We start from the raw sequence: 18878 nt of genomic DNA, 5'->3' as shown, positions 1-18878 counted from the left end.
CACCTCTCCTCCAACCCCCCCCCGCTCCGCCCATTCAGTTCCTCACACACTTTACCTTGTATTGAATTTTTCACCAAAAATCCAATATTTAACTTATTATTTCTTAAGAAAAGGTTTCATTAAAAAAATGACATTATGATTGGAGTTGGCAGTGGGTTTTTTATGTAATTAAGTGGTAAATCAATATACAGATAGGCCTAAATAGATAGAGCCAGTGTGGTGTAGTGGTTAAGAGCGGTAGACTCGTAATCTGGGGAACCGGGTTCGCTTCCCTGCTCCTCCACATGCAGGTGCTGGGTGACCTTGGGTTAGTCACACTTCTTTGAAGTCTCTCAGCCCCACTCACCTCACAGAGTGTTTGTTGTGGGGGAGGAAGAGAAAGGAGATTGTTAGCCACTTTGAGACTAATTAGGGTAGTGATAAAGCAGGATATAAAATCCAAACTCCTCCTCCTCCTCCTCCTCTTCTTCTTCTAAATGAAATGTACAAAAATTATCATACTGATTTGTTCCACAATGATAACTTTACATTATAATAATATATGATATAAAATGGCATTACTTTCACAATATCTCCCATGCCACTAGTTTGAAGCATCCCTATAAGAGGTGTGACAAAATGTTAGGCTAAAAAGCAACTCTAACAGAGAGCTTACAAAATGCCTAAGTTAAACATGAATTGCACGACACTATTGTAGACATACTTCCAACTCTCTCAAAGAAAACCACTGTTGCTAACACAGATAAAACATTTACCTAGATCATTTCTGACAGTACCCAGTTCTCTTGGAGTATTCTCTGATACTTCACATAACAAAAGCAAAGTGCTACTAAAGTATGCAATTCTTGTAAATTTGAACTGCTTGAGACGGCCCTGGACAAGCCCAAGGTCACCCAGCAGCTGCATGTGGAGGAGTGGAGATGTCAACCCATTTCACCAGATTATGAGTCCACCGCTCTTAACTATGTCCTTCATTTTAATGGGTCTACTCTGAGTAAAGTTTAGTTCACTACCACCCTATTTTCAGCTTGTATTGTAAGCGTTGGGCTCCCCATCCCTATTTCTTTGTGCAATGGCTATTCTACATTGCAAAACAATATTTCTATCCACATCACATGAGAAAAAGCATAAGCAACTAGCAATGCCGTTTGCACCATGCAATTCTGTATAAATAGATGGAAGTCGGAAACAAAACCTTTCCCTTTCTCAGTCAGAAAGGCTACTGGATTGCTGGCAAGCCCCCCTGCTTGCAATGTTTCATTTCAGAGAGGAGATCACGGGGCTGATTTGTTACTTAGTCAGTTTGCGCGAGGGCGCGTTTGTGAGTGAGCTGCAGAAGTCACGCACCGATAACTTAACAGTTGATGCTGAAGGCAAATCTCCACTCTCTCCTCTCCTCTCCAGCCTGCCTCACCCCTTTTCTTTTCGTTCCCCAATCAAAGTGCTCGATCCACCCTTGGAGCGATCGCCCTGCCCTGCCTGCTACCCCAAGGGAACGATTCAGCCGTGCGATTGGAGCCTGCATTCTTCAGAAGTTGCACAAAAACCAGGAAGTGAGAAAGGCAGAGGGCTGGGTGGAGGCTGTAGAGGAGAAAAGGGCTCTTAAGAAGCCAGGGAGGCAAGCAGTGTCCCTGCTACCGGTGGCGGGCCTTGTGCCTGATGGGTCGTACAGCAGGGTCTAGCTGTAGGGCAATGGGGGGGGCTGTATATCGTCCCAATGCCCCGTCGAAAACCCCCGGAAACTCTTTGCATATGGCGTCCACATCCACTCGTAAGCTAGTGCGGTTCACCCCGGTAACGGCTAGCCCCAGTGGTCCAAACCATGCCAGTCCCAGTAAGCTAACGTAGGGGCCCTTAACTACCAGCAAGTCCAGTTGTTGCTTTCGCCCTCGATATTGCATCCTGAAGGTCCCCACCCCCATTGTAGGGACCTTACGTTTCTGGAAGCCCCGGAGGGTGAATGGGGCCGGCCTTAGTTTGGGACCCCCATTAGGGCACAGTTCCCTTAATGTTCGGGCCGAGATTATGGATAGAGTTGAACCCGTGTCCAGCTCTATGCGGCATGGGGCTCCCTCTATCTGTACCTCTACATAAATTTTCTCTGTGTTGGGATGGGGCAACTGGAATACCTGGTAGTCTGTGATCTCCGTCGAGTTGCCTTGGTGCATGGTGTCGTGTGACCTGGGTCGGTCATCTGATGTTTGTCGACGGGTGAGCCGCGCCCGACACACCCGGGCGATGTGTCCCGATTTTCTGCACTGCCTGCACTCTGTGTTGCGGAAACAGCAGGTCCTCCTCTCGTGGTTCTCCCCGCAGCTGGCACAGGTCCCTCCTTCTCGTTGAGGCTGCTGTGGTGTGTGTGCTGCTGGAGTGCGCCGCTGTACTCGGTGTACTTCCTCCCTGTCAGATTCTGAGTCGTTGTGAGGTCTTCATGTTGGACCCTCTGTTGGGATGGCGGGGCCAGTCGTGCCTCTTGCGTCGACCTCTCGGCTACTTCGGTTGCCAGGGCTTCCTCCAGAGCAACCTGGAACCTGAGGTCTTTTTTGGCGTAGAGGCGTCGTTGCAACATCTCGTCCTTCAGGCCACCGACAAGGCGGTCACGAAGCATGATTTCCAACTCTGAGAAGTTGCATAACCGGGCGGCTTGGCGGAGGGAGGTCACAAACCCAGTTATGGTTTCCCCTGGGGCTTGCCGCTTTGCGTAGAAGGCATTTCAGCAAGCTACCACTGAGGGCTGTGGCGAGAAGTGCTCCTTCAGCCGATCCATTATTGTTTTGTAGGAGACGGTAGCGACATCTCTAGGTGCAAGGAAAGACCGGGCGATTTCAAACGTCTCCTCTCCACAGATGCTGAAGAATGTCACCCTCTTCACGGCATCGTTGGTGACTTCTTTTGCTTGCAGGAGGAAGTTGAAACAGGCGGCGTACCCTTCCCAGTCTCCCAATGCTGGTTTGAATGGCGAGAAGCTGCTGTTGGTTGCCATTCTGGGTTCCTTGGGTCCTGGAGCTGAAGCCTGGATGCACAGTGTGATGCAGCGGTGCGGCAGGTGGCAGTGCTGCGGTGCAGTGCATGGTGGCAGTCAGCTCAGCAGGATCCCACCATTGTTTCCAGTGAAATATACTCGGAGTCAAGAGTAAATTTGACTACTTGAGAGCAGTACATGTGAAAAGGATCTAGGAGTCTTGGTAGACCACAGACTTGACATGAGTCAGCAGTGTGATGCAGCAGCTAAAAAAGCAAATGCAATTCTGGGCTGCATCAATAGGAGTATAGCATCTAGATCTAGGGAAGTAATAGTACCACTGTATTCTGCTCTGGTCAGACCTCACTTGGAGTACTGTGTCCAGTTCTGGGCACCACAGTTCAAGAAGGATACTGACAAGCTGGAACGTGTCCAGAAGAGGGCAACCAAAATGGTCAAAGGCCTGGAAACGATGCCTTATGAGGAACGGCTTAGGGAGCTGGGTATGTTTAGCCTGGAGAAGAGAAGGTTAAGGAGTGATATGATAGCCATGTTCAAATATATGAAAGGATGTCATATGGAGGAGGGAGAAAGATTGTTTTCTGCTGCTCCAGAGAAGCGGACACGGAGCAATGGATTCAAACTACAAGAAAGAAGATTCCACCTAAACATTAGGAAGAACTTCCTGACAGTAAGAGCTGTTCGGCAGTGGAATTTGCTACCAAGGAGTGTGGTGGAGTCTCCTTCTTTGGAGGTCTTTAAGCAGAGGCTTGACAGGCATATGTCAAGAATGCTTTGATGGTGTTTCCTTCTTGGCAGGGGGTTGGACTGGATGGCCCTTGTGGTCTCTTCCAACTCTATGATTCTATGAATTTCATGCTGTTTATTCAGCTCGTAGCCATCAAGGAGAAGAAGAGAAGAATGCCCTTTTCCCCAAAACCATCTGCTTATATATATTATTTACACAATGGGCTTTGCGTGATCGGCTACTTCAGGGCTATGCCTGTGGGCCAATCAGTTTGTGGATTGACTTCTGCCAGCAGCCTGATTGGCTGCTCCTGCAGGCCAATCAGGTTGCAGATTCACTTCTGCCAGCCGCCTGATTGGCTGCTCCTGCAGGCCAATCAGGTTGCAGATTCACTTCCACCTGGAGTTGGATTGGGTGGCTCCTGCAGACCAATCAGACTGCTGATTCTGGATCCTATTGTTCTATGATTCAGCTCAGTACATAACAATCCCCTATGACCAGGATTCTGAATGGTCCATTCCAGCTGAGCTGGGAAAGTGAATGTGCTGTCGGAGGGAGCCACACTGTGCTCCTTTCCCCTCTGTTCCCAGGTCCTCCATCGTTTACCATCTGGACCTCCCTACATTTGCCACCCCTGCCCTGTCCCTGAGAAAGGCATCACTGCCAGAACCAGGATCCTGCTGTTCCCTGTCTCACATCACCACTGCAAGCCATCCCATTTCTTTTCAGGCAGCAAGGATAAGGCTATCTTTTCATTGGGTATTATTGAGCCTGGTTTGAAAACATGCTCATAACTCAGTGTGCAATGAAACCATCCCACTTCCTTAATTTTCCCATTCTGAACTCAAAATAATATGATTCCTGGAGAAATTCAGCAGACATCCTCACTGCTAACTTACAGCTTCTCCAAAGGTCACATTCATGAGCCTTTCCATACAGCATTCAGAAAGCATTGCACAGGCAGTAAAACTTGGCTTTGTTACAAACAGTGGTAAAAGCTAAATAATTGGTATAGGAACATGAAAGTGTCTTGCAAGAACCATGTGGTCTGAGCTTGGAGCAACTACCTCATACCTCTTTACCCAATGAGCTCCCAATGAGTTGGCCTGAGAGAGAAAAAAAAGGTCTGATTACTATTTCCTACCAAGGTGAAGTAAACCTGGCAGGGCAGTTTACTCCATGGTCTTAACCGCTTTCTACATTGCTGATTTGGGCAGTTGACCAAAGTTTTATTTCATTTTTTAAAAACCAAGTTTTATTGGAAGTTTTATACATAAGTCACAATAAAAATCATGCTAGGGAAAACAGAAAAAAACATACAAGGGAAAACAGAAAAAAGATGAGGAACGAAAGAAAAGAAGAAAAAGAAATTACAAAGTCCTCTATAAAAATTAAATCTTCACCCTTATTCTTCACACAGAAAAGTGAGCTCTCCCGGTTCTCACTTGGGAGCTAGACCCTCTTACCCCAGCTCCTAGCCCTGGGCAATCCTCTCTGCCCTGCCCTTCACACAGGACCCTTCATCTGCAGTCCATCCCCTTCCTCAGTGTATCTTCCTTGATATGAGATAGGGAACTTCAAATTACATAATAAAACGTAAGTATAACAAGAAGAAAGGAAGGTTAGCACTGACCAGGCTAGGAAATTGACAGTAGCCTTGATGATTTCACTATCCTATGTCTGTTTCCAAAGTATTATGGAGAATGTTTATAGCAATATAGCAATGAACACTGGAAAGTAAATTATTGCTCACTTGCTGCCTTCTTGTCTCCTCCTCAGGGGCTCGCATTTGTTTGGGAATGCAGCTGGCAAAGATTGAAATATTCATCTTCCTGACCAGCCTGCTGAGGGCATTCAGGTTCCAGCTGCCAGAAGGAGTCAAAGAACTCAATCAAGAGGCTATAATAGGAACTACAACACATCCCCATCCTTATAAACTCTGTGCCATTCCCCGTTGCAACACATAATGAAATATGAAAATATTAGGAGGTGCCCCCCTGCTTCCTCCACTCGGTGACCCCTTTGCCACTCTGGACACATGAACCCCCTAGAATTTCTCATTCCCTTCCCTTCCCTTCCCTTCCCATCTCATCCCATACAACTGCTGAGGTCTCTCTTCACCTTTGCAGCTCAATTTCTGAAGCCACTTCTCTCTTATCTTCTGCAGCTCTGCTTTGCATCCATTTTCCCCTTCACCCCATCTCCTCCTTTCCTTTAGGCCCTTTCCTTCCCCCACTTTCATCTTCCTCCCAATCCCCATGCCTCCTTACTTCCTCCTCTTTGGCACCTTTCTTTGCATCCCCATTCTTACTCTCCCTCCCTTTTCCCCTCCCCTTTTCGTTTCTCAAATCTCCCTTACACACACATTCCCACACCTCCTCCTCTCTCCCTCTTCTGCCGCCCCCTTACAACACCCCCCCATGCTGAGATATGTTATTGTATCTTCAAGATGAGTAGACTCCTAAGAACAAGACTGTCAGCTTGTCCAGTTGAAGAAAGTTAAGTTTTTTTGATGGATACTGCACATGTGTGCTTGTTAATAAAATATCTCTTCTAAATCAGTACATTGGACCTGGAACTTCATGTTGAGGACCACACATGGTATCAGGAGTGAAATACATTGTGTGGAGGCACTATGGAATATTTGAAGCCTTCACATCCTTTATCACAGTTAAGGCATGGGAGAAGTTTGAAACAAACGTTCCCCTGACTTCCACTATCCTTTCCTTCAATGGCAGAAGTTTGAGTAAAATGGAGATGGAGGAAAACTGAGATAACTGTGGCTTTAAACTCTAGCAGACCCTAGAATAATTGAGCGGTGGAGGAAAACTGAGCAAGATAAGCAGTGCTAATTTTCTTTAAAAAACTATTTAGGGGTAACTCTCATTTTGACTCAAGAAAACTGGGAAAAATAAATACAGAAAATGGGCAAAAGTACAAAGATTCACAAAATGTTTAGGGGTATACGTACCCCTGCACACCCCCAGATTTTTTTTTTTTAAAAAAAACATTTCTACCCCACCCCTCTGGCTGGGTTTCCCCAGCCACTCTGGGTGGCTTTCAATAGAACATTAAAGACAGAATAAAACTTCAAACATTAAAAACTTCCCTAAACATGGCTGCCTTCAGATGTCTTCTAAAAGTCAGATAGTTGTTTATTTCCTTGACATCTGATGGGAGGGCATTTGATGGTGGTGGTGGTGGTGGTGGTGATGGTGATGATGATAGAACACAAATTCCATTTTTTTCTTGGTGGTCCAAGAAAACTGCTTGGATTATTGACCTGAGAACAGTTAAGATGCAGAGCAAATGAATTTACCCTGGGCTGAATGAAACTTGCTGCTTGCAGTTTGCAAAGCACATTTCTCCTGTACACTTTATCATGTACAGAAAGCTGGTGAGACATTGTCATGTCTCCTGTTTCACAACCTTGGGGCTGAAAAAAATAAAAGTGCAAAAAAGTTTGCTTTTCTGAAACTTTCTCTGCAACAACACTGTCTCTTTCACTTGGGGTCTTGGTGGGCCACAAGCTTAACATGAGTCAGCAGTGTGATGCAGCAACAAAAAAGCTAAAGCTGTTCTAGGCTGCATCAACAGAAATATAGTGTCCATATCAAGGGAAGTAATAGTTTTCTCCTGGGACTCATCTACTTTTGAAAAGATAAAGCTCCTTATATGCATTATAACACTATGACACCAGATGGCGCAGGGGAGTCCCATTTTTTGCCAAAGTAATTTTCCTGTATGAAGTTTACAATGCATTTATTAAGTGTAATAAAAATGAATGCATTGCCAAGAATGTTCTTTTTATTTCAATCAGTACAAATAGTCAGTGGATCAGGACATTTCAGGCAATGGCAAAAACATACTTCTAAATTTATCTGGCAGGGAAAGAAGCCAAAGTTCAAATACAAATTATTTACAGAAAGAGGTGGATTCTCCCTGCCAGACTTGAGGGTATATTGTGAGGCGTCCTGTCTTTACTAGCATAGGGAGTGGGCAACTTTAAAAAATGTAGACATTTTAGACTTATAGTGTCATGATAACAGATTTGATTGGCATGGATATCATTGGTATGAAAAGACAAAAGGGCATAAACCACTTTTTTAAACCACTTGGTAAGAAAATCAATTTATGCAGTATGGGAGAAATATTTAAAAAAATTATTACAGCGGAAAACACCATGGTGGCTCTCCCCATTAGAAGCAATATCCTTGAAAAAGCTAAATGCAAAAAGTGAATGAACAACTTATAAAGAGTTATTAATGCAGAACAACAGTTGAAAATGGAAAAAAATGAGGATATAAGACATTTAGTAACTGATTGGTTACAGCATCACCAATTAAATGATATATTCAAAATGAATAAAAGAAATGGATTTAATAAGGAAATTTCAAGGTTGGAAAAAGATTTACTGGAAAATAATATGAAGTTACTTTCGAAAATGTATAAACTGTTGCTCGAATTGTGTACTAAAGATAAAGTTAAGACTTCGGCTTGGAGCGCCGCAGAAGATGGCTGAAAATACCATCGCTCCAGCTATCACGGGGTAATTAGAGGCTTAAATGGGAGTAATCACCCTCCCTAAATCTTCCCAGGGGCAACGGGAAGACACAGTCTCATCTGCAGATGCCCATCAACCAGCTTCAACTTCGGAAGGAAGGAGGGGCTGGGGGCACTGGATGGAAGCCCCTGAGATAGTCTGGCTCTCCTGGATGCTGCTTTTGGAAGGGAACCAAGTTCCATTTCTTAAGATGAAAAATGGACCTGCTTTGGGCGAGGAGGGAGGGATTACTCTGCAAAACAACCCAGCCACAGAATTGAAAAACTGAATTGAAGAAGGATTACATCAGAGACATCAGAGACAGAGTTGGTATGTGGGAATAGAACGGAAAGGGGGACAAGACTTTTATTATTATTGTGCTTTAATATCTTACTTAAAAAAACAAAACAAAAACTCAGAAGAACCGTTTTACAATATCTACAGCAAGCGAGATTGGAAAATTTGGAATTCATTGATATAATACAAGGGAAATATCGTCAAAAGGTGCATTTACTTCAGTAACGCAACTTAAAAGGTGAAACCACTATATGAGATAGATGCATGACATGCAAAGCAAGATATGTCAAGCCTTTATTTGTTGTAATTCTAATTATCTGTCATTAGGTGGGTCAATTGAAAATGGAATGTAATTAATGAAATGTAATAGCAACGTTTATTTTTGTATTATTGTGACTCTTTGTTTTATTACTGTGGAATTTCCAAAAGGAATCATCTGTAAAAATTAAAATAAAAATAAAAAAATAAGTTGCATTACTGACATAAATGCACTTTTAGACGATATTCTCATTTTCCGAGTTTCACCTGTATGGTTTTTAGTAGTATAAACTGTGTGGAAATGAAAATATATATAATTAAAGTTTTTAATTGATTTGCTTGGAAGATGATAAAAGATTCTTTAATCTGTTGACATCAAATAGAAAAAATATGTTTAAAAGAACCTTTGTGGAAAAACCAGAAGCTTTTTTCTAGGAATTTAAGGTACAGAAATACCAAAGGAGCAGAAAAGACTATTTATTTATGCGATGACAGCAGCGCGGATATTTTTGACTCAGAGAAGGAAAGAAGATGAAGTCCTTACCAGAGAAGAATGGTTGATAAAGATGATGGACTACACCAAAATCGCGGAACTGACAGGAAAGATTAGAAACCAAGAAGAATAACTTTAATAAGGAATGGGGAAATTATATAAGTTCCCTTGGAGAACACTGTAAACAATTAAAAACAACACTTGTAATGTAACAAGAACTATGGTAAGAATTGAATTTTAGGAAAAAATGGAGAACGTTATATGATGCAGTTGAAAAAGATTAACAATGGAACGCATGGACCCATGGAATCTCAGCTCAGGTGTGGCAAGCGCACCCAGGGAAATGATCTTTAGCCTTTTTATAATGTGCCTTATTAATCTGCCTTCATGCCTGTTGTTGTTGTTGTTGTTGTTGCTTAGTCGTGTCCACAGTAGGACTTTTGAGCCATAGTTTTCTTTCACATTTTCAGCTAGGGATAATTCACAGAATCCAGTCATTGTGGGATTCCAGAGAAGCTACAGACACCTTCCTTCTTCTTAGGGAGACTCAAACTAATATGCTAGCCCTGAAGAAGAATGCAGATCATGTATCTGAGTGCTAATCGAAAGCACAACAGTGTGACCCAGCTTCCTCATGGTAATGGCAGCATTTCTGCTATCTTTCCTTTAGCTTTATGAAATGTTCCCATGGCTCATGAAACATCTCCCAGGGCCCCACAAGAAGGCCTTGTCCTGCAGAGAGATGGTGGTTTCATTTGCAAAGGAGGAGATAGAGAAGCATAAGGAGAATCAGTCTCTGCATGAGCCACAGGATCTCATTGATTTCTATCTGCTTCAGATGGAGAAAGTAAGTATCAGCTTTGAAGCTGAATGCTGCTCATCCAAGGAATCATTATATTTCGTGTTATAAGTGAAGACTAATCTCTTGCCTGGAAACCAGCATCATTTTTCCTGAATCTCAGTTGAAAATGGCATTGAGTCCCCCCCCCCAAAATATTTCTCATAGTCATTTTAGTTGCTAAACAAGGTTGACATCCATCCATAAGCATCTATAGAAATGTCTAGGAAATGTGAGTGTAAAGGAGTGGAAATTTAGTGTGTTAAGGGGTCTTGCTTTGGAGCATTCATTCTGTACATAAATTATTTTGGATTGGTGTTCATCTGACATTCAAATGTGGACTGAGAAAACAGAAAATCACACAGCATGTGTGGGTGGTATGGTAATAAGTAGGGGAACATGTGCCTCCAGAGTTTCCGTTAGATCCCTCTCTTCATGCCAGTGTTGGATTATTACGCCAACCCACAGATCCTGAAATGCAGCACCAGCAGCTACCGCTGTAAATTCAGGAAAGTGTGTGTGGGTTTCTTATCATAACCAGCTATGAAGGACAGGGCCGGCCCACCCATGAGGCAGCCTGGGGCAGCTGCCTTGGGCAGTGGAATGCCAACAGGAGGCATCTCTCTCTGTGTGCTGCCTAGCCAGCTGCTAGTGGAGAAGCAAAGGGGGCAGCTTCTGGCAAGATTTCACCAAAATCTTTCAAGATCTCACCGAGCTCCCTGTTGTTGCTGTGCAACCCAGGTAAGGCAGGCAGCAGCAACAGTAGGGTGGTGGTGGCAGCACCTTCCCATTTCACCCCAGGCAGTGTAAGAGGACACCCCACCCCTCATGAAGCATGTGTGGGTGGTATGGTAATAATTGTGTGGAGAAAAGACAAAGTAAGTGCTGAAGGACAGATTGTAATGCGTGTAAATGACACATCACTTTTTCCATTTTCAACACCAGAACAAGAATGACCCACAGTCCACCTATGACGAAGAAAACTTGGCTCAGTGCATTTTTGACCTCTTTGTAGCAGGGACAGAGACAACCACCGGTTCTCTGAAATGGGCACTTTTCCTCCTGGCAAGTCATCCAGATATCCAAGGTGAGAGAGGAGAGCCAGGACTTCTCTTGATCACTAGGTTGGAGCATAATTATTTAACGGTTTCATACTGGAAAGAGTTAAAAGTGAGTTTATAATGTGAGTTTTGGAAGGCAAATGTTATTGAAATAAGAGAAAAGTTTTTGACTTATATGTCTGGAAAGATCATTCTCCCCCACCAACATTTCCTCACATAGTTTATGGAACCTTTAATTATAGGGTCTCCTGCCTCTCTGTGCTCCACTACATGAGGGACACAGGTGGCACTGTGGTCTAAACAGTGAGCCCCTTGTGCTTGCTGGTTAGAAGTTTAGCAGTTCGAATCTGTGTGGCAGGATGAGCTCTCATTCCTCTTGTCACAGCTTCTGCCAACCTACTCATCTCATCATGGTGTCCAGTTGTGCCAGAAGTGGTGTGTGTGTTTGTGTGTATAATTGTCCATTACCACCTTAGAGCCCAACTAAGTTTGCTTCTTGGTATGAGTTTTCATGTGCATGCACATTTCTTCAGATACACATGAAAGCTAATACCAAGAACAAACTTAGTTGGTCCCTAAGGTGCTACTGGACATTTTAAAAATTATTTTATATATTTCTACTGCATCAGACCAACACGGGTACCTACCTGAATACAGAAGTGGTTTATTCATGCTGGACACATGACCCGGAAAACTGTCTGTGGACAAAAACTGGCTCCTTCAGCTCCTTCCTTTCATTGGACTTAACCGCCCAGAGGTCCTTTACTTTTAACTTTACATGAGTAACATTAGCCAAAGATCAGGTGAGAAAATTAGGATTAATGAAACTAAGTAGGAAATATTGAGGGCCAGGGGTGGAGAATAGATACACACACACAAACACACGACAGCCTTTGATCCCAGCCCTTCAGCAAATCCAGCCAGCTCTGATAACCCAGAAACAACTGAGATTAGCTTCACTTTCAAACATTTCACACTTGGGATCTAGAGTGGGGAAGAACCATGTACACTCACTTGAGCTCCTTGGAGGACCAGGTGAGCTAAAAATGCAAGAACCTAGGATGCATTCACAGAGATTTATGTAATATGTTCAAGGGAAATAAATGTCCACCTGAAATAAAACGCAGTATTCACAATAAACCTTCTGTTTCCATCATTCTCTTCAGATAAAATGCACAAGGAAATAGAAGATGTCATAGGTTCTGCTCACTCAATCTGCTATCAAGATAAGAAGAAACTGCCCTACACCAATGCTGTGATTCATGAAATGCAGCGCTTCAAATATGTCCTTTTTTGGGGGTTGCCTAGGCAATGTACAAAGGATGTGAAGCTGTGTGGTTTTCTCATTCGCAAGGTATAAATGTGTGATACAGCTGCACTCCTGTAGCCCAAGAGCAAAGAGCAGCAAAAGGTTTCATATTGAAAGATAACAGCCAGCCATACAGGAACTTCCTGTCTAGTCAAAAATCTGAAGGGCAAGAGCAGGAGCTCCACCTGCAGACATGTTTCACCATCGGCAAGTGCCATTCCATGGGGCCTTTGAGGCAGGGGAGGAGCATGTAGTGGCCAGAGGTCCTCCTGTGTTCCTGCCTGTACAGAAAGTTTTTACAGTGATGAATACAAAGCCACCCAACAAAAAAATAATAATAATTTCTTTTAAAAAATTTAAAAAATTATTTATACCCCGCCCTTCCCAGTCAAGACCGGGCTCAGGGCGGCTAACAACAAATAATATCAACACAAGTATAAAAGAAACAATTCATTTAAAATGCAGATTAATACAATGTTAAAATTCAATTTTAAAATTAAAAATATACAAATAAGATAAAAACCATTATGAGATAAAACCTTAGGGGAGGGTAACCCCGGGGTCAGACTCCTGAGACAGAGCGTTCCACCAGGTCGGGGCCAGTACTGAGAAGGCCCTGGTCCTGGTCGAGGCCAGCCTAACCACCTTGTGACTCGGGATCTCCAGTATGTTATTATTTGTGGACCTTAATGACCTCTGCGGGTCATACCGGGAGAGGCGGTCCCGTAGGTCCGAGGGTCCTAAGCCGCATCAGGCTTTAAAGGTCAAAACCAGCACCTTAAACCTGATCCTGTACTCCAACGGGAACCAGTGCAGCTGATAAAGCACTGGATGAATGTGATCCCGCGGCCGGGACCCCGTAAGGAGCCTCACCGCGGCATTCTGCACCCACTGTAGTTTCTGGGTCAGTTTCAAGGGCAGCCCCGCGTAGAGCGACTTACAATAATCAAGCCTAGAGGTGACCATCGCATGGATCACTGTGGCCAGATCAGGTTGAGAAAGGTAATTCAGAACAGTTTCTGCAATGCTTAGTCTCGGGATAGTGTGGGACAATAAAAAAAGAAGTTTTGATCTGAATGCGTTCCAAGTCCATTGTTTCTTCTTTGCAGGGGACTATTATTGTTCCTGATCTGCGCTCTGTTCTTCTTGATCCAACACGATGGGAGACAGCTGCAGAGTTCAACCCAAATCATTTTTTGGACAAGGATGGACAATATGTGGCTCGAGAAGAGTATCTCGCATTTGGTGCAGGTAAACGCAGAAGTCCAAGCTATGTTGTGATCTGTAGATGTGCTTATCTGTCTGCTTTCAGGAAATGACATCAGCAGCAGCACATGAGGGAGTGGGCCAGAGCAGAAGCAGCGTCCTTCTGGCTGGAGTGGCACTGCTGGTCAGCAGAGTGGGGCAAGGCAGTGGCAAGTTAAGGGGAGCTCTATGTTGGTGGCTTGGGACCCACCCGTGCACATACATCTATGGTGCCTCCATCTGGACCTCCCTACATTTGCCACCCCTGCCTTGTCCCTGAAAGAGACAGCCCTGCAAGCACCAGGATACTGCTGTTCCCTGTCACACATCACCACTGCAAGTCATCCACCTTCTTATCAGGCAGCAAGGATAAGGCTATCTTTTCATGGGGTTTTATTTAGCCTGGTTTCAAAGCACGCAGAACTCGATGTGCAATGAAATCATCCCACTTCCTTACTTTTCCCACTCTGAACTCAAAAGAATATTATTCCTGCAGGAATTCAGCACACATCCTCACTGCTAACTTACAAATTCTCCAAAGGTCAGGTTCATGTGCTTTCCAGTACAGCATTCAGAAAGCATCGCACAGGCAGTAAAACTTGGCTTGGTTACAAACATTGGTAAAAGCTAATTATTTGGTCTAGGAACACAAGACTGTGTTGTAAGAACCATGTGGCCTGAGCTTGGAGCAACTACCTCTGACCTCTTTACCCAATGAGCTTGTCAGTTGGCCTGAGGGAGAACAATAAGTCTGATTACTATTTCTACCAAGGAGACAGTTGACAAAAGTTTTCCTTTCATTTTTTAAATTCAAGTTTTATTGAAAGTTTTATACGTGAGACACAATAAACATCATACTAATCTAAAAGGGAAAATAGATAAAAGATGAGGAAAGGAAGAAAAGAAGAAAAGCAAATTACCTCTATCAAAATTAAATAAATATTCACCCTTAATCTGCACACAGAAAAGTGAGCCCTCCCAGCTAGACTCTCTTCCCCTAGTTTCTAGCTCTTCATTTTCAATCTGTCCCCTTCCTCAGTGTATGTTCCTTGATTTGAGATAGGGAACTTCAAATTACAGAACAAAATGTAAGTATAACAAGAAGAAAGAAAGTTTAGCGCTGACCAGGCTAGGAAATTGACAGTAGCCTTTATGATTTCGCTATCCTATGTCTGTTTCCAAAGTATTATGGAGAATGTTTATAGCAACATAGCAATGAACACTGGAAAGTAAATTATTGCTCACTTGCTGCCTTCTTCTTGTCTCCTCCTCAGGGGCTCGCATTTGTTTGGGAATGCAGCTGGCAAAGATTGAAATATTCATCTTCCTGACCAGCCTGCTGAGGGCATTCAGGTTCCAGCTGCCAGAAGGAGTCAAAGAACTCAATCAAGAGGCTATAATAGGAACTGCAGCACATCCCCATCCTTATAAACTCTGTGCCATTCCCCGTTGCAACACATAATGAAATATGAAAATATTAGGAGGTGCCCCCCTGCTTCCTCCACTCAGTGACCCCTTTGCCACTCTGGACACATGAACCCCCTAGAATTTCTCATTCCCTTCCCTTCCCATCTCATCCCATACAACTGCTGAGGTCTCTCTTCACCTTTGCAGCTCAATTTCTGAAGCCACTTCTCTCTTATCTTCTGCAGCTCTGCTTTGCATCCATTTTCCCCTTCACCCCATCTCCTCCTTTCCTTTAGGCCCTTTCCTGCCCCCACTTTCATCTTCCTCCCAATCCCCATGCCTCCTTACTTCCTCCTCTTTGGCACCTTTCTTTGCATCCCCATTCTTACTCTCCCTCCCTTTCCCCCTCCCCTTTTCTTTTCTCAAATCTCCCTTACACACACATTCCCACACCTCCTCCTCTCTCCCTCTTCTGCAGCCCCCTTACAACACACACCCCATGCTGAGATATGTTATTGTATCTTTAAGATGAGTAGACTCCTAAGAACAAGACTGTCAGCTTGTCCAGTTGAAGAAAGTTATGTTTTTTTGATGGATACTGCACATGTCTGCTTGTTAATAAAATATCTCTTCTAAATCAGTACATTGAACCCGGAACTTCATGTTGAGGACCACACATGGTATCAGGAATGAAATACATTGTGTGGAGGCACTATGGAATATTTGAAGCCTTCACATCCTTTATCACAGTTAAGGCATGGGAGAAGTTTGAAACAGACGTTCCCCTGACTTCCACTATCCTTTCCTTCAATGGCAGAAGTTTGAGTAAAATGGAGATAACTGTGGCTTTAAACTCTAGCAGACCCTATTATAATTGAGCGGTGGAGGAAAACTGAGCAAAATAAGCAGTGCTAATTTTCTTTAAAAAACTGTTTAGGGGTAACTCTCATTTTGACTCAAGAAAATTGGGGAAAATTGGGAAAAATAAATACAGAAAATGGGCAAAAGTACAAAGATTCACAAAATGTTTAGGGGTATGCGTACCCCTGCATACCCCCAGATTTTTTAAAAAATATTTCTACCCCACCAATCTGGCTGGTTTCCCCAGCCACTCTGGGTGGCTTTCAATAGAACAGAATAAAACTTCCCTAAACATGGCTGCCTTCAGATGTCTTCTAAAAGTCGGATAGTTGTTTATTTCCTTGACATCTGATGGGAGGGCATTCGATGATGGTGATGATGATGGTGATGATGGTGATGATTATGATGATAGAACGCAAATTCCCTTTTGTTCTTGGTGGTGTTCCAAGAAAACTGCTTGGATTATTGACCTGAGAACAGTTAAGATGCAGAGCAAATGAATTTACCCTGGGCTGAATGAAACTTGCTGCTTGCTGTTTGCACAGCACATTTCTCCTGTACACTTTATCATGTACAGAAAGCTGGTGAGTCATTGTCAACCTTGGGGCTGAAAAAAATAAAAGTGCAAAAAAGTTTGCTTTTCTGAAACTTTCTCTGCAACAACACTGTCTCTTTCACTTTGGGTCTTGGTGGACCACAAGCTGAACATGAGTGAGCAATGTGATGCAGCAACAAAAAAGCTAATGCTATTCCAGTCTGCATCAAAATAAATATAGTGTCCAGATCAAGGGAAGTAATAGTGTTCTCCTGGGATGCAGGGAATCCCATTTTTTGCCAAAGGAATTTTCTTGTATGAAGTTTACAATGCGTTTATTAAGTGTAATAAAAATGAATGCATTGCCAAGAATGTTCTTTTTATTTCAATCAGTACAAATAGTCAGTGGAGCAGGACATTTCAGGCAATGGCAAAAACATACTTCTAAATTCATCTGGCAGGGAAAGAAGCCAAAGTTCAAATACAAATTATTTAAAGAAAGAGGTGGATTCTCCCTGCCAGACCTGTGCGGCGTCCTGTCTTTACTAGCATAGGGAGTGGGCAACTTTTAAAAATGTAGACATTTTAGACTTATAGTGTCATGATAACAGATTTGGTTGGCATTGATATCTTTGATATGAAAAAACAAAAGGGCATAAACCACTTTTTAAAACCGCCTAGTAAGAAAATCAATTTATGCAGTATGGGAGAAATATAAAAAAATTATTACAGCGGAAAACACCATGGTGGCTCTCCCCATTAGAAGCAATATCCTTGAAAAAGCTAAATGCAAAAAGTGAATGAACAACTTATAAAGAGTTATTAAAGCAGAACAACAGTTGAAAATGCCCATCAACCAGCTTCAACTTCGGAAGGAAGGAGGAGCTGGGGGCACTGGATGGAAGCCCCCGAGATAGTCTGGCTCTCCTGGATGCTGCTTTTGCAAGGGAACCAAGTTCCATTTCTTAAGATGAAAAATGGACCTGCTTTGGGCAAGGAGGGAGGAATTACTCTGCAAAACAACCCAGCCATAGAACTGAAAAACTGAATTGAAGAAGGATTACATCAGAGACATCAGAGACAGAGTTGGTATGTGGGAACGGAAGAGAAAAGGGGGGCGAGACTTTTATTATTATTGTGCTTTAATATCTTACTTAACAACAACAAACAAACAAAAACCAGAAGAACCGTTTTACAATATCTACAGCAAGCGAAATTGGAAAGTTTGGAATTCATTGATATAATACAGGGGAAATATCATCAAAAGGTGCATTCATTTCAGTAACACAACTTAAAAGGTGAAACCAATATACAGTATGAGATAGATGCATGACATGCAAAGCAAGATATGTCAAGCCTTTAATTGTTGTAATTCTAATTATCTGTCATTAGGTGGGTCAATTAAAAATGGAATGTAATTAATGAAATGTAATAGCAACGTTTATTTTTGTTTTTGTATTATTGTAACTATTTATTTTATTATTGTTGAATTTCCTTAAGAATTCATTTGTAAAAATTAAATAAAAATCTGGCCAGGTTCCCCCAGCTACTCTGGGCGGCTTCCAACAAAACACCAAAATACAGAAATCCATTAAGTGAAATAAATGCACTTTTCGACGATATTCTAATTTTCTGAGTTTCACCTGTATGGTTTTTAGAAGTATAAACTGTGTGGAAATGAAAATATATATACCGTAATTAAAGTTTTTAATTTATTTGCTTGGAAGATGATAAAAGATTCTTTAATCTGTCGACATCAAATAGAAGCAGGTCTCATTACTGCTGGAGACTTGCAAAAATCTTGCACGGCTTCCTGGAAGGCTTGTGGGATGTGACGCAGTTTTAATTGGGAAATCCACCATGTTGAAGAAAGTCTGGGTTACAGATAAATAGTTACAGGGTGAGGCAAGCCTTAAATATCTCCTTAGATTTGGATTTCCAAATCCAAAGGAGATATTGTGAATTTATGAAAAGGAATCATAGACATAAAATCCACACAGAAATCTACAGTTTTGGTTTAACTCGCTTGTGGGAATAACTCAGAGGCTGTGAAAGAATGAAGGATAACATCAGAACTATTGGAAATGATCATATGATTACAGGGACTTTCCCAGAGGAGTTGAAGGAAGCTGTGGTGCGTCCGCTCTTAAAGAAAACATCTCTAGACTTCCGGTCTACTGCCAGCGCTGTGCGGCAACGCTTCCCTCGAGCTCCGAGGGAACGGGCTTTGAGAGGGGGAGGGGAGACCCGCGAGAGCTCTCTTTTCATGAGGTGACCAAAGTATTGGAGCCTCAGCTTCAGGATCTGCCCTTCCAGTGAGC

General features: G+C 42.9%; 2 protein-coding genes and 1 pseudogene across 3 annotated transcripts in view; 2 read left to right on the top strand and 1 right to left on the bottom strand.

Annotated features, from left to right (window-relative positions):
• Window positions 1–6268, top strand: part of LOC118078447 (cytochrome P450 2J2) — a 78936-nt gene extending 72668 nt beyond the window's left edge. For both annotated transcript variants that reach the window (XM_088669278.1, XM_060274306.2), the window contains exon 10: window positions 5490–6268. In XM_088669278.1, the coding sequence (XP_088525404.1) occupies window positions 5490–5677 (188 nt within the window). In that variant the 3' untranslated portion in view covers window positions 5678–6268. The remainder of the gene's footprint in view (window positions 1–5489) is intronic.
• On the bottom strand, window positions 564–3575 carry LOC148685783 (uncharacterized; annotated as a pseudogene).
• Window positions 6269–6400: 132 nt separating the features above from the next.
• Window positions 6401–15958, top strand: LOC132592139 (cytochrome P450 2J2). Its single transcript, XM_060274308.2, has 5 exons — window positions 6401–10148; window positions 11085–11226; window positions 12367–12554; window positions 13619–13760; window positions 15029–15958. The coding sequence occupies exons 1-5, from the start codon at window positions 9981–9983 to the stop codon at window positions 15214–15216; spliced, it is 828 nt and encodes a 275-aa protein (XP_060130291.1). The 5' UTR covers window positions 6401–9980; the 3' UTR covers window positions 15217–15958.
• The last annotated feature ends 2920 nt before the right edge of the window (window positions 15959–18878 follow it).

The sequence above is a fragment of the Zootoca vivipara genome, chromosome 5, assembly GCF_965207765.1.
Source record: "Zootoca vivipara chromosome 5, rZooViv2.hap1.1, whole genome shotgun sequence".
Classification (NCBI taxonomy): domain Eukaryota; kingdom Metazoa; phylum Chordata; class Lepidosauria; order Squamata; family Lacertidae; genus Zootoca; species Zootoca vivipara.
The sequence above is the reverse complement of the archived record's forward strand: the minus strand, read 5'-3'. Positions and strand labels throughout refer to the sequence as shown.

Excerpts from the sequence above, each read along its gene's own strand:
- LOC132592139 (XM_060274308.2), top strand. The coding sequence starts at position 9,981 with ATGTTCCCATGGCTCATGAAACATCTCCCAGGGCCCCACAAGAAGGCC. Across the intron at positions 10,149-11,084 it reads ATCTGCTTCAGATGGAGAAA|AACAAGAATGACCCACAGTC; the intron begins GTAAGTATCAGC and ends TTTCAACACCAG. Across the intron at positions 13,761-15,028 it reads GTATCTCGCATTTGGTGCAG|GGGCTCGCATTTGTTTGGGA; the intron begins GTAAACGCAGAA and ends TCTCCTCCTCAG.